The sequence below is a fragment of the Haliotis rufescens genome, unplaced genomic scaffold (assembly GCF_023055435.1).
Source record: "Haliotis rufescens isolate VD_foot unplaced genomic scaffold, xgHalRufe1.0.p SCAF_2, whole genome shotgun sequence".
NCBI classification, from domain to species: domain Eukaryota; kingdom Metazoa; phylum Mollusca; class Gastropoda; order Lepetellida; family Haliotidae; genus Haliotis; species Haliotis rufescens.
In genome coordinates this window covers 63,004,652-63,020,490 of record NW_025963890.1, presented here as the reverse complement: position 1 = coordinate 63,020,490, position 15,839 = coordinate 63,004,652, and the positions used below count along the sequence as shown (strand labels likewise).

Sequence of the window (15,839 nt, the reverse complement as noted above, 5' to 3'; positions counted from 1 at the left end):
TATACATCGATGATTGATGTTTGTTTGTTTGTTTGGTTAACGCAACACTCAGCAATACTCCCGCTATATGACGGTGGTCTGTAATAATCAAGTCTGGACCAGACAGTCCAGTGATTGACATCATGAGCATCGATCCACGCAATTGGGATACGACATGCATCAAACCAAGTCAGCGGACCTGACCGAACGACCCCTTACGACAAGCAGTCACCTCTTACAAGAATGGGTTGCTGAATACCTTTTCTAATCCGGATCTTCACGGGTGATCGATGATTGAACAAATATGACACAGTGAATAATAATCGAAGTAGAAGCCATCGATCTGCCGTTTTACAAACTGGGTGTAGGCGTGTGAAACAAACAGGACAAGACGCACATCGCGCTTCAGTGTCTGTGTTCAGTTAACGATTGTGGTAAAAAGGTCAATCAAAATGTTGATCCGGTGTTTACATGGCTAACAGTGTAATACTGTATCATCTTACTCCTACAGACGGTAACGACTCCTGAGACATAGGTGTAGAGTGAGTGAGTGAGATTGGTTTTATGCCGCTTTTAGCAATATTCCAGCAATATCACTGCGGGGGACACCAGGAATGGTCCTAACGCATTGTACCGATGTGGGGAATCGAACCAGGGCCTTCCGCGTGACGAGCGAACGCTTTAACCACTAGGCTACCCCACCGCCCCAACATCCATATTGAACCGAAATCACACTGAGATTTCACCATAAACAATAACATAGCTGAAAAAATAAATTCACAAATACATATAGCAACATTACGTTCTTATTTCATGATATCGCGAAATTGTAATCATTGTTCATTTGACTTTCGGCACCACGATAATCACATGGATCAGAAATTGTACAGATTAAATGATTTCCGTGTTTCCAATCCTATAACAAAAATGCAGTTAGGTGTTTCACGAAATCCTTTTAGCGTTACAATCTCCAGGTACTAAACCACACTCGTGGTGATGCCGTGTAGGAATATTGGTCCCCATCGACCAGTGCTTGTAAGTGTCGACTAAATGGCTCGGGTGAGTTGTTGATTGTATGTCATTGTATCCCAACTGCGTGGATCGATGCTTATGTCAATCACTGGACTGTCTTGTCCAGACTCGAATGTTTACTCGAGGTACTAAACCAAGTTGGTTGGTTGGTTGGTTTGTTGTTTAACGCCGCACTCAGCAGTATTCCAGCTATATGACGGCGGTCTGAAAATAATCGAGTCTGGACCAGACAATCCAGTGATTTATATCATGAACATCGATCCACGCAATATGGATCGATGACATGCATCAACCAAGTCAGCGAGCCTGACCACCCGATCCCGTTAGTCGCCTCTTACAACAAGCATAGTCGCCTTTTACAGCAAGCATGGGTTGGTGAAGACCTATTTTACCCTGGATCTTCACGGGTCTACTGAACCAAGTGGTAACCCACATCCTATATAACGTCTATGGACGTTTCACAAAGTCATTCATGTGTTTTAAACAGTTGAAAATGTCCTTGTAATGCTTAAATATGTTTGTTTACCGGTTGATATGATGTGCTTGTAGATATTAATACTTGTTCTCATCGGAATATGGCGGAAATATTGCCAATGCCAACTTAAGTCTTAACTCACTCACAAAGCCTTAAGTTCACACTGTCAGGGACAAGATGATGGAGATGAGGTCATCCTGAATATCGTTATGAGGACAGACACTGTTGTGTTCCAGAGGTACGTGCTATATGACTGCAGCCAGTAGATAATTAAATCTGGACCAGACAAACCAGTGATTGATAGTCTGACTACTTGTCCATCAAGTCACCTCTTGGGTCTGTTGTTTGGGACCGATTCTCTTGGGAAAAGCATTGGATTATTCTGACTTAAAATACCCATGCGTCTTCAGCATTACTTGACAAAAGGGGGAATGGGATCGGGTGGACAGACTCGCTGATTTGGTTGATGCATGTCATCATATCCCAATTGCGTAGATGATGCACATGATGTTAATCAATAGATTGTCTCGTCCAGACTTCAAAATGTACAGACTGCCATCATATAGCTGAGTTTGGTGTTAAAAACAACAACATGGAAAATGATGCACCAGCCGAGTCCTGAAGACTAGCCCTTTAAAAATACCAAAATGCAATAACATACTGGTTTAAAATACTTAAATGTCCTGAAAATGATAATTTTTGTGATGGATAATATAAATAATTCAACTTGAAACATTTGATGAAAATCATAAGGACCGCCTCCGTGGTGTAGTGGTGAAGCATCTGCCGAGAGAGCAAAAGGTTGGGCGATCCGTCCCCTGCCACCTCAAACCAAAAGACATTAAAAGATTGTACATGTTGTTACCCTACCTGGCGCTCGGCATTAACGGGCTAAAATAAGGACAGATTGGTTCGGAGTCAGCACACTGACTGAGTGGGGTATTCATGTAAAACTGCGGCATGGTATCTCAGTTGGCTAGCACAATCAAAATCGGCATTAGTTCGAACTAGTACAAGCAGCCACACAGCCACACGCACATACATATGTATGCACCCCACTATACAAGAGCAATAATCTTAAACGCGACCTTAACCCCATTTCACCTTGTAAAGACAGAATCTGTCGCATGAAATGAAAAGAAACTGCTGCTAGAAACAGTATTTTACTGGTACATCCTTGTGTGTACAGTGTTTCAAAGGACTAGATGATAAACGTACAGTAAACTATGTTAGTAACTGCATTTTCCACGTCAATCTGCTGTATGTGCATGAATGCAGTATACGTGCTTGTAACGAACTACTGTTATAAAGAACTAAATTTAGCGGTCCCTTTGAGTTATTCATAACCATAGTTTACTGTAGAAATAAGTTTGTTTCAAATTTATTTAACAAACATATGTAGTACTACAATCGGCTGCAACATAAATAATCCAGAAGATGCTAAATGTGCGGTTTCTTGAAACTGCCATAATATATTGGTTCTGTCTATTGAAGAGCAGACATCATGCTCACGTCAAACTGAACCAAATTCATTTGACCACTTTCTAAATGACATTGTGTGTTCATGTTGAAAACATGATACTCTCAGGTCCTACACATGCTCCTTCAAAGACACAAGATAATGCAAGAGAACCAGGACCCATGAGTCAGTGAGTTGGGTGTGACAGCACCTTGATCAGTATTTCAGTCATATCACAGAATGCCAGCTTAATGTGTGGGAATTGTGATGTAGGTCACAGATCTTTTCCACTTCAGAGAAACTTATCATAGATATGGTGTTGACAAACCAGGATCATTATCAAGAAGAATTCGGGATTCAAACCCACGCTGAGTGGATCCTAGACTAAGAGACCAAATTTGATATTCTGGGTCGGTGGGGGACTGGGATTTTATTGAAAAAAATAAATTGTCCCCGAATTTTTTTTAAAAAGATAATTATGTTTCAGTCGGTTAAAAAAAAAATGGCTGCCAAAACATTACATTGTTGCAAGGTGTTTTTTCTAATTCAGGCTCATAGTATTAAATAAAACAATATCTGGTTTGTAGCCATAACTGAAGAAATATGTGATCTCTATACAAAATCACAGGCACCCTCCTCCCCACACACACCCAGAAACGGTCGGTCCCTAAGGAACACAGCTCTTCAGAGCAGCACTTCAAAAGGACCTGTGTCAGAAAGATCAAAGCAGCATTCTAAACAACCTGAGGTAGAAGTCATTTTTAGTAATTCTCATTTTTCAGTCCATGCAGTCACTTTCATCATCCATGATAACGCTACAGACCTTCTCAAAGTCGAGAGACGTCGGCCACTCCTCTGAGGGTTGCGTCTCAACCTCCACTTCCACACTCGGAGGCCCTATCAGGATTCCCCCACTCTTAGATACAGCGATCAGTGATGTTATTATCTTACACCCACTCCTCTTCCCCAAAACATCAAGTTGTATCTCTCTGTACATATCCACTTCCTTCTGGTGAGCATAGTTACTGCCCTTGACTGAGTCTTGATGGAGCCTTTCATTGCCAGGGGCCTCCTCTGGTTCAAATTCCCCGTCAATATCATCACCCACTCTCTGTGGAGGGTCTTTGATGGATTTGGACTCTTCATCTTTTTCTTTGTCTGGATTTTCGGGGCACTTGGGTTCATTCTTGCCGATATTGTCTTCATTTGTCCCAGAATCTTGTTTTTCTTTGGATTTTTCCATTGCACCATGGTCTCCAGCAATCACAGCCTGTCTCACCTGTTCAATGAAATAGGTTGCCGTTTCTGGCTGGATTGGAACATATCTAGACTCTGGCTGGTCCGGGACAACAAAGCTGTTGAGAACATCACAGATCTTGATAATGTCATCCACATCCTGCTCCATCAGCCAGGTGTCCTTCATGCTGTCAATTCCATCATAAGCCATGAGGAGGTCGTACCTCAGCTTCAGGAGTCTCCATCGCTGGTTTCTGTGTTCTGTTCTTTCAGGTTCAGCATCAGGCCACTTGATCAATGGGGAAAGAGTGTTGAAGAGGATGGATATCCACTTGTTTAATATTCTTGGAACAGCAGTGGGATCAACCTGAAATCGAAAAGCCAGGTCGTAATTGTGGAGACCAAGTCTTAGTTTCATAAGAGTCAAGATGAGTTCCTGGGAGTTTGAGATGTCGTCCAGTGGAGGTGTCTCCAGGCATATTGAAACATACTCGTACAGCTCTACAAGGGAGGTAACTGTGTAACAGCCTGTGTGACCCAACACGTTTCCATTTGTTACTTTCAGTCCATCGTCCAGGAAATCGTAGGTTAGGTTTTTCAGTTTCTTTCTGTGTTGCTTGACTTCTTTGTTTAATCTTACACACTGCACATTGAGGTCATGAAGAACCACTTTATCTGTAAGTGACTGAACAGAAGTATTGGCCATCATTCTGCCGCTTCTCTGAAATGAAGGACACACTCCATGTGGGTCCAGTTTCTCCATAAGGAGGCTTTTCATTTCTGATGACGTTACCTGTATCTGCATTTTATTCAGTAATTTTTCAAAAGTATATTCTTTGGATAAGGATTTTTTGGTCTGGCACAATTTGGAGTTTGGATCCTCGGGCTCTGGAAGTGCTGATGTCTGATCTGATGTGGTGGATGTGTCACCTACATGAGTGTCAGGAGTTTCCTCTGTGTGTGGTGGTGCTACACAAGCCGAACTGGCTCGAAGCCCAGAAACAGAACCTCCTCCTGATGCCGAGCTGAAGTCCTTTCGTTCCTTGTCCATTGTATGTTTCTTTAACACAGCATCTGAAGGAGGTACTTCATGGTCTGAAGGTCCTTCTTCCTTCTGTGTTTCTCCCACATCCTGAGATTGAATCAACATATCTGATGAAGTACTATCTGAAATATGGGACATCTTGTCAACTTCTGAATTAGAACATCTTTGTCTCTGATCCAAACTAATGCTCAAACCTTCAAAATCACATCCGTTCTGATCTACCCGATTGGTGGCATTCCCTTTGTGCTTCTTAACCACAGTGTCAGATTCCTGCAACTTGTTCAAAGTTGAGTTTTGTTGATTACATGTCTCTGCAGTGAATTCAGTGCTTGTTTTACCCGGACCAACTGCAGAATGTTCCTGACATGGATTTCCAGGTTTATCCATTAAAAGTGTGATGATATTTTCTCTTGGAACCACAAAAGTTGTTTTGGTTGAGACACCAGATCTGAATGTCTGAGGGTTAAGTGCCACAACTGTCTTGACTGGAATACTTGATACTTGACTTCTATCATTCTGTATATCATCAACTTGATTCAAACTGTTCACATTTGGTTCAGAAACATTGCTCCTCTTCTTTACGTGGACAGTTTCACGTTCAGATTTAGTAGAAGCAGTTCCTAGATTTTTATGTCTCAACTTCTTCTGCCCATCAAAATGAACAGTCAGCATCTCATCACAGAAGTCCTGACTGTTTTGGTGTGCAGCTGGTGCCATTGCTTTCTCATACTCTTCATCCTCAGGTTCAGTCTTGATTGCCTTCTCTGACATCATAACTTTCCCATCTGTTCTCACCACAGTGAAGGCACAAGTGGCATCTTTGGAACAGGGGTCCTCCATGTCCTCCTCCTCCCGACGACATGATGAACCTGGAACTGACCGGGAAAACCAGTTCTGGCTGTCCTCTGTTTTCATGTCCACCTTGTGTTCTGACATGGGTTCCTGCTTGACGACAGAAAGGTCAAGGTCATCACAATCTTCCTCGTATTCCTCCGCTCGTTCATTCTCGATAACAAATTCATCATCCCTCTGCTCGAATTCTGAATCGGGTTCTTGTTTAATCTCTTGCGATCCATGGTCTTCTGTCCTCTTATTTTCAGATCTTATTTTCTGTCTCTTTGCTTTTGATATCAGATGTTCTTGGCGTTTTATTCGTTCGTGCGCACGTTTGACAGCTTTAACCCTTTTCATGCCCAGTTTAAGATCGGCTCTGTTGAAGCCACATTCAAACCAGTGTTGTTGCAGAGATTTGCAGTTGTACTTCATCTTTCTCACAGCATTGCCGCTCTCGAAACTGGAAAGAATCCATCAACAAATTAAAAGACAGGAAGCAATAGTTCATTAGTGGGCATAGCCTATTGTTTTAGGTATACAAAAACAAACTTGCATGGTCAGCCAACCAATAACTTGCAATCCATTTACTTTACCACTGTATTTTATTTACAGTTATATCAACATATATATGAACATATGTGTGGACACAGGATTGTATGGGTGGGTGGGTGGATGGGTGCGTGCGTGTGTGCGTGCGTGAGTGAGTGAGGTTTTACAACGCTTTTAGAAATTTTTCAGCAATATCGCTGCAGGGGATACCAGAAATGGGCTTTATTCATTATAGCCTTGCTGGGAATTGAACCTTGGTCTTCAACTTGTCGAGCGAACGCTTTAACCACTAGGATACCTGACTGAACATGGCAGGGAAGTGCCACTTCAAGCACCTCAAAATTCAAATTTGATGCTAGTCAACTAGCCTGAGACTATTAAATTGTGCTGAGGACAAGTAAAAGTCAATGGTAGTCGTCCTCGTTGACCAGTAGCATTTGAGGGCTATGATTCTGAACCCGTTCTCAATGATTCAGTTTTGCTTCAAATTGGAACAGAATAAAATTGACAGAAAATGTAAAAAATAGTTAACATTTTTTTTCTTGTTCAATCAGGTACAAACTCTGAGGACCGGAGAAAGGAAGTTTACACTAGGCCTCTGGATTAGTCATGTAAAAAAAATAAATTTCTGAGACGAGGTTGCTACTAAGCAGTGAGCTATAGTGTCTTGGATCACCAGGCTAACCGTGCCACATGGCTTCTACTCACAATAACTCTGAATACAACAGGAGTGATTGAGTGAATATGGTTTTACACCGCTTTTAGAAATATTCCAAAAATCACAGCGGAGGACACCAGAAATGGACTTCAAATATTGTTCCCATATGGGGAATCAAAGCCAGATCTTCGTCATGAAGAGCGAATGCTTTAAGCACAAGGGTACCCACTGTCTGAATACCACAGGAATTTTTACTTACTCTCGAAGAGTATTTCTCAGCGCCTTTACTTCCTCAACAGATGAGGATGGGAGAATAGATGGTGTATAGTCAGGGTGCGGGGGGAAGTCAGACTTGAATCCTGAAAAAATATACTTCAGGTAACTTGAGATAAATCTCCCCAACACTGTTGATGAAAGAGAAGTGAGTGAGGTAAAAAAAAACGTCACATCAGCGTTATTTCAGCCATAGTGAGTGAGTGAGTGAAATGGGTTTAACGCCGCTTTTAACAGTATTACAGTTTTATCGCAGCATGTCAACTTAATGTGGGAGGATAGCCCCAAGTGATACAGGTCTTAGACGTTTACCACTTTGGTGAAACCGACGAGCACTGGTATGGTGCTGACAAATCTAGAAACGTAATCGGGGCGAACCGGGATTCAAACCCACAATTATTTTTCTGGCATGCCCAAGGGATGCAACTCTGCACAACGAATCGCCACCCATGTCCCCATTTTAGCCATAGAGTGATGAGAACATGTTTTGCTGCAAGCATGTCATATATATACATCAAAGTTATATTCAAAAGCAAATTTGTCAGACATATTTTAGCATAACAGTGCTATTTAAAGATGGGCTATAAGCCACCAGCAACCACAGCAACCAAAGCTATGGTATCATGGCGACTGATGAAAGAGTATGTAGTATAAATTTTGAAGATAAACCTCATGGTTTTTTCAATTTAGAGGTTTTGAACATAGATTCAATAAATTCAGTAAAGGTTTAAATTTAAAATATTTACAGGTATCAAATCAAAGTTTGAAACCTCTAAATTGAAAACACAGTTGGTTTATCTCCATAATACCATGCCACAATGAAAAGACAAACACAAACTCTCTGTAAATAATGATCAGTGATTTGGCCCACACTGATGTATTGACATTTCATGCAGTCAGGGTACAAAGACACTCCACTAACCAGGTGACCGAGCCTGACCAGCTGAAGCAATTAGTTGCCTAATGTAATAGTCTCCCTCACCTGATATGAAGTGCTTGCTGCAGACGTGTCCATCCTCTGGAAGGAAACCTGTCCCCAGTTTCAGAGCATCTCTCCACAGCTCCTGGAGCTGGTCGTCATCCTGGGGGATGGGGTAGAAGGTGGTCAACCTGTCTCTGCCAGACACAGAACCACAGTCCTTCACACAGCAAACCGTAGCATTCTGGAACAGTTTAACAAGTGAGTTTAACCATTTTGAACGGTATTCCAGTCATATCACAATGTGTCAGCTTAATGTGGGAGGAAAACCTGAAGTGATGCCGGTCTCAGACGTTTACCACTATGGTGGAACCCACAATCATGGGTATGGTGCTGAAAACCTTGAAACATATTTGGGATGAACAGGGATTCCAACCCACATCACAGGTTCCTGGCATGGCCAAGGAACGCAACTCTGCACAGCGAATTGTGGCACCTTAGACAACGTGCCCCCTTGCCCCCACAGTTTAATGAAAGAAGTTACAATATAAATATGATAATAGGCTTGCTATGTTGTGTAAATATCACATCCTGAAATGGCCCAGTTGGAGTAATTTCCAAATTACATATAGATGTTCAACAGTCACAGTATCTAGATATCATAGTACAAATCCTGAAACCATTTTCTTCTAAATATAAAACGTCAATGCCAGGGTAAAATTAGTGTTTATTTTCTGCCAAAACAGATTATATTGGGTGTATAAGGCACAACAGAGGTGAGAAATAAATGAATGGATTATTAAATCGGTGATGACACCAGGTGTTTGTGCAAAGGGCAAGCATGTCCTTCCCTACTGGTAGCATGCCTGTTCATTGCTACTCTGGACATTGCTGGTTATTGTTCTAGTGTTAGTGTGGAGGTTTCACCACTCACTGAACACTGATCAAGACATTAATTGTTTGCTGAGATGATGTAATCGTTTCCTAAAGCAAGACATGCTTGCCAGCACCTCCTCTACACTCCCTGAATAGTACCGTGGTGCCCCCCTTTAGAGTTATAGCTATAAAAATCCAGTTTCTACCCTTGCCGAACTAGCCTGGAATTATGGAGTTATATTTTGGCTGGAATAACGAGTCTATGCATACATGCGTACTTAGCATCAACAGATTTTTTCCAAATCTTTTCATGCAATATTCCAGCTTTAGGACTGCGGCCAGTAAATAAGGGAATCTGAACCAGACAATCCAGTGATCAATTGTGAACAACAATCCAAGCCAAGTCCCCGGCCCTGACAACCCGATCCATTTGGTTGTCTGTGACTGGCGACCTTCTGGGGACCTACTCTAAACCACATTTTTTTGTTTTTTTGTTTGTTGTTTAGCAATATTCCAGCTGTAAATAATTGAAAATGGACCAGACAATCCAGTGATTGACATCATGAGCATCGATCTGCACAACTGTGATACGACGGTGTGCATCAACCAAGTCAGCGAGCCTGACCACCCAATCCTGTTAGTCGCCTCTTATGACAAGCATGCTTGCTGAAGACCAATTCTAACCCGGAATCACCAGTGGGTCTCCTCTTCAGTGGAATCACTTTTGGCATTGAGATGTATATTTACATTTTCCAAAAATGGTCTAGGAGGTACCTTACATTTTATGAAACACATTTGAAGAGAATTCTATTAGAAAAAATTGCAAACAATATAAAATCACCATCCTTGATCAATGTTAATAGTATCAAAGTGATTTTGTCAAAGACAAATGGTATCAGGACATTTATATGACTTTTTCAACCTTTGAAAGGGCATGCTTCTATTTTACTAAATTTGAAAAATAACTTCAGAACAATATGTAAACCAATCAGTCTACTTCCCAGAAATTAAACTCTTTATCACCTGAAAACTCTGACTCATCAAAATATTATTTTCACAGTGGACACAATTTCTGGATAACAACTACTTTAAAATACTGTTATAGCGGAGTTTCGGTGTTGTCAAACAACACTTACATGTAATTGTCAGTTTTGCTTGACATAGGGACCTATACCGAAATGTTAAAGAAGTTGTTATCTACAAATTGTGTCTACTTTGTCATCCGTCAATTTCAAATAAAATCAAACAGAAGCATTATTGTGTTCTAAAAAGTTTGGCTTATTTAATTTTAAATTTCCACTTCTTCCCCTGCCCTTCATTTTTCTCTCTGTAAAATCAGCATTGAATGCCACAGTTAAGTCTGTACTGGCCATTTACCTGTACGTCCCCGCCTTCATCAGTGGTTGAAGCCATTGCATTACAAATGTTGACTTCACTTTCCAAAAGAGCTTGGCTTGACTTCAAGGGTTGCGATTTTGGTGTTGGCATCAACAGTGTGGGCAGAGCTCCCCTCTTCAAGCATCTCCTGTGGGAGGCACGCAGATCGTACACTTCAGGTGAGAAATGAAGCGAGCAGACCTTCACTGAATCGTTCATCTGAAAATAATAAATTAAAAGTGATTCCATCGTATTTGGTCGCTCTGATGTCACCCATAACAGGATGTCCTCAGATCTTTGTTTAACAATATCGGTAAACTTCATGATGGTTACGATATCTGTTGGACATCAGACTTTGGGTTCCTTACTATGTACATTTTTACATATTATATACCAGCTTACATACTTATAGGGACACAAGGAAAAGACTGGTATTAAAATTATTTTTTGTTGTTGTCAGTTACATTTTCCCAGCATCAGTTTGTTGTCAGGGTTTGTGGATTCATAAACCTAAATGTAAGACAAAATGTCGCCCAGCTGTTCATGATGCATGGACGATGGACAATGCATGGACGATGGACAATGCATGGACGATGGACAATGCGCATAAGCTCATTTAAATCATCCATCCAGGTGAGCTGACAAGTGATGCTTCGCTAAGCGTGTTTAGTGGACAATTATCGACAAAAGGACTATGTAGATAACAACCTTTTCTTCTCTACCAATTCTATTGGCCCATACCCTCCTTTGTACACTGCACAATGTGGGAAAGGAATGGTAGGAGACCACACCGTGACCTTCAACTTTCCTGTGTCCCTGCATGGTGCATCCTGGGACACAACACCTTCTCCTCGCCTGAAAACAGAGAATAGGTGAGGTGAAATTGAGTTGAACACTGTGTCCAATAGCGATGTGCATGCATGTGTAGCAGGACGTGGAGTCATCCCAAAGATGACATCCTCACCTTATCAGCTTGCTGACAAGGTTAACCTCTTTGGTCATGTGGACAAGGCGTCCGACCTCGGATCAGAAGGTCCGTGGTTCGAATTCCATCACGGAGCTCGGAAATTTTATGGCTGCTACACATGCATGCACATCGCCATTGGACACAGTGTTGAACAGTATACTGACTCTGAGCCGACCAGTCCTTGTTTCATCCCATTAAGTTAAATGCCTACCACCAGGCAGGATAACAACAAGTACCATCTTTTAACATCTGTTGGTATGATGTGGTCGGGGATCAAACCATTGACCTTCCACTCTCCAGGCTGATGCTTAATGTCGAAAACATTAAACATGACTATCAAATTTGGACATTTATTTTTTCACTTCTTTACCTGATGACCATTTTGGTTCCCAAATGGCCACATCCTATGCTAGGCGACCATGGTCTAACATGAAGTCGTTAAGTAACAATCCGAAGTCATAACATTTTGTTATAACCTCAAAACTATAAGTCCCATGCCTCTAGCTGAATAAATAAGAATGCTATCTGCACTTCTGCATTTATGACCTTGATTAACATGTGTTGAAGATGATCGTTCAAAGTTTTATACCACCCAAAAAATCTACTGGAAATGATGTTACGTGACAGGACCTTAAAGTGAGGTGAGGTGAAATGGGGTTTAACATTGCATCCAAGATTATTGCACTTATATAGCAACGTGCATGCTAGGTTATGTGTGTGGCTGCTTGTACTAGTCTGGACTGATGCCGATTTATAGCGCTAGCCCACTGAGATACCATGCCGCAGTTTAACGAGAATACCCCACTCAGACACAGTATACTGACTCCGAGCCGGCAAGTCCTTGTTTTAGCCCCTTAATGCTGAGTGCCAGGCAGTATAACAACAAGTATCTTTTAATGTCTTTTGGTATGACGCAGCCGGGGATCGAACCTTGGACCTTCAGCTCTCCAAGCAGACGCTCTACAACTACACCACGGAGGCGGTTGTCAGGACTTAAAAGGTTTGGGCACAGACTGTACTGTTCACAAAAGAAAAACTTGTAAGCAGCACCAAATATTTTGTGGATAACCCATTTATCAACCTCAACAAACTGAATCTATGCACCAATATACGAGTGAGTGAGTGAGTGAGTTGGGTTTAATGCCGCTTTTAACAGTATTCCAGTTATATCACGGCGTGTCAGCTTAATGTGGGAGGAAAGCCCAAAGTGATGCAGGTCTCAGATGTTTACCACTTCGGTGAAACCCACGAGCTTGGGTATGGTGCTGACAAACCTAGAAACATAATTGGGGCGAACCGGGATTCGAACCCACAATCATAGGTTTCTAGCGTTCCTAAGGGACGCAACTCTGCACAGCTAATCGCGGCGCCTTAGACGACTGGACCACCCGTGCCCCCCTACCAATATACTAAAGGTAACAGGAACAGCTAAATGAACAATGAAAGTGAGAAGTGAGCTCCCATTGATAGTACCATGTTCTCAATCAAAATACACAATGAAGATTAACAATCAATATACATTACCCTGCCGACAGATACTGGGTTAGCCTGGTCCTCATTGATGGGGCCTTCTTCATCACTGTGGACATCCTTGTATAAAGAAAGTTGTCAATTATTTAATAAGTTATCAGAATGATCAATATTCCAATCATCATCATGTGGGTTAATAAGCTAACTAGAATATAATCTTATTAAAAGTACAACTATACTCTGCAAAAAATGAAACGCAAGAGTAGTATAAACGTAAATATCTGACAAGACTGTTGCCCCAATCCATACACAATTAATACCACAAATGAATTGGTCATTTCTGTATGGATGGGGATTGATTCGTGTGGAAAGAATGAGGTACTGCAGTCAATTGGGTGAAAAGATGGAAAAATCGCAAAATTCGCAGGATATCATTTTCTTGCTGAGGGTATTCACGTCTAGACCAGGTTGAGGTGTAGTATTAATGGTCCTGCATTGTCGGCTGTAATTATGAAAGTGACAGTCCGAATGTGATTTCTAATCATGCAATTTCGAAAACATTAACACGGGGTATTCCGAACGATGGTTACGGGTTTTACGACTGAATCCATACAAACTAGACATCTATTAGCCATTCCAGAATGTTCTTATGTTTAGCTTTCAAATTTGTAATCGAGAATTTGTCAAAATATGTTTCGAAGCGTAGTCGTCAATTTGAAATTAGTGCCTTCCTGAAAGCTTCCTCCTGATTGGTCATTCTATTGGTCGGTCTGACGTGAACCGTAATGGGATGTCCTCAGATCTTTGTTTAGTGGTAGCGAGAACTAAGATATGATTTTAATGAGATTGGTTGGAGCATAGTAACTCCTCTGTGAGATTTATTGAGTGAGCAATAAGGGTCTAATGCTGCTTTGAAGAATATTCCACTTGCATCAAAGCATGTCAGTTTAATATGAAAGAATGTCCGAACGATACCATGAATACAGGTCATTGATATTTACCACATTGGTGGAAACCAGAGCATAGTTGCTGACAAACCAAGAATGATAAACAGGGCAAACCTGCGATTCAAACCCATGGTCATTAGAGACACAACGCCTAAGGGACACAACTCTGTAAAGCAAAATTGTATGCCTTAGAATCTACTGTGCCATTGAACATTTAGAAAAAACACCAATGTTTTACATTTTTTCCACTATGTTTTGTGACTGATGTATGTACAACAAAAACATCAAGGACCTCAAAAAAGGAATTAACATGATGAAAAAAATGAGTGAATAAATTGTAGTTTACCAGGCAAGCGATTGCTAATCTATAGCTTGTGTTCCCCTAATGAAATTAGTGTCGTTCTGCTGAGGAGCCGTTTTAGCCTGCGCCTGTATAAATCAACTTTTCCACAATCATTTGGGCCTTTATTAAAACAGTGTCTTTAGGGCAATTGTATAAGTATTCCATTTAGTCTTGTACTTTCCAATTCTTGTACCACATTGGGCAAAGGGATCCTTGTGGTACTTCCTTAAGTTATTATGTCAAGTATGAACGTTTTGTATTATTTCATCAATATCCTACAAGTGACATCAATGCTGGAAAAAAAGCTTTATTTAAAGAAAGTACTTTGCAAGGTCAAGTGTCAGATTCGACAAAATACAATGGCCTGCCCATTTCTTCCCAGTTTACCAGTTGTTCATCTAGTCTACTCTCTTCGCCCTAAATGGTTCCACCCGTACTATAATGAGGGTGCCAACCAGCTTTTGCTATTCCGGAGGCTGTGGTGCAGTACACTGGATGCCATGAAATGTTTATCTGGTACATGGATGTCAACATTTTAGTGCTGAAATTTATTTTTCAATTTTTTTTCTTGTGAGGAGTGACAAATCAATAAAATATTTAACCCCATGACTAGCAGGCATATGGTTATAAATGCATTCTTGGTGAAATTTCCAATCAATTAACAAGTACCAGCTGCGTACACTGATATGACTCAAGAATTCTTAAATTGGAGGCAAGGGCAGATCCAGCATTTTCAATGGGGATGGGTCCAAAATATTAAAATCCTCCAACATACTACATTGGGTTTTAAAAAATGTGTGTGTGTGTGGGTGGGGTCTGCGTCCGGTCTCCTAGGAAACCCTCTCTGGATCTCATGACTGTAGGACCCCATCGTGGCTCTCGGCTAGCCAATGGGATGCCATGACAAATGGGATGCCTTGGGGGTGGGGACACTTGTTATCTTAGCATGTCGTTTGCTGGGCTTAGCATGTTTAGGTCGTATCTTTCGTTGGACAAAAAAGGCTGATATTTATGCTTTTTGTTTCTTTTTTTTACCTCTGAAGGTTCATCTCTTAGGAAACATATGGGGTCTGGACACAGCTTGGTCGGACCATCACTGCCAATGAAATGGGTACAGCATACGTAACATCTGTCGTAATGTTTCTCCACAAAACTGACAGGGATGTCGCTTCTTCCACATGCATACAACCATTTCTCTACTCGTTTGCGGACTCTTGGAGTCAAAGGTTTCGGAAATGGTACAAACGAAATATCGTCATCAGCTGCTGTTTTATCTGTATATTTGCATTTTTTGTAGAGGCAATGTATTGGTGGTTCCATTGTAGCTAGCACGCCTCAATTTTATGTATTTAATGCCCCTAAATCATGTTTGCTTGATAACTGGTTTCCTGAGCTCTTTG

General features: G+C 41.3%; 1 protein-coding gene across 1 annotated transcript; it reads right to left on the bottom strand.

The window, feature by feature from the left end:
• Nucleotides 1–2,086: 2,086 nt before the first annotated feature.
• LOC124142775 lies at nucleotides 2,087–15,835 on the bottom strand. Its single transcript, XM_046511430.2, has 7 exons — nucleotides 15,475–15,835; nucleotides 13,204–13,269; nucleotides 11,421–11,567; nucleotides 10,713–10,931; nucleotides 8,523–8,703; nucleotides 7,527–7,626; nucleotides 2,087–6,520 (listed from the first exon to the last, which is right to left on the bottom strand). Exons 1-7 carry the CDS (start codon nucleotides 15,757–15,759, stop codon nucleotides 3,724–3,726), a joined length of 3,795 nt encoding a protein of 1,264 aa, XP_046367386.2. The 5' UTR covers nucleotides 15,760–15,835; the 3' UTR covers nucleotides 2,087–3,723.
• Between the last annotated feature and the right edge of the window lie 4 nt (nucleotides 15,836–15,839).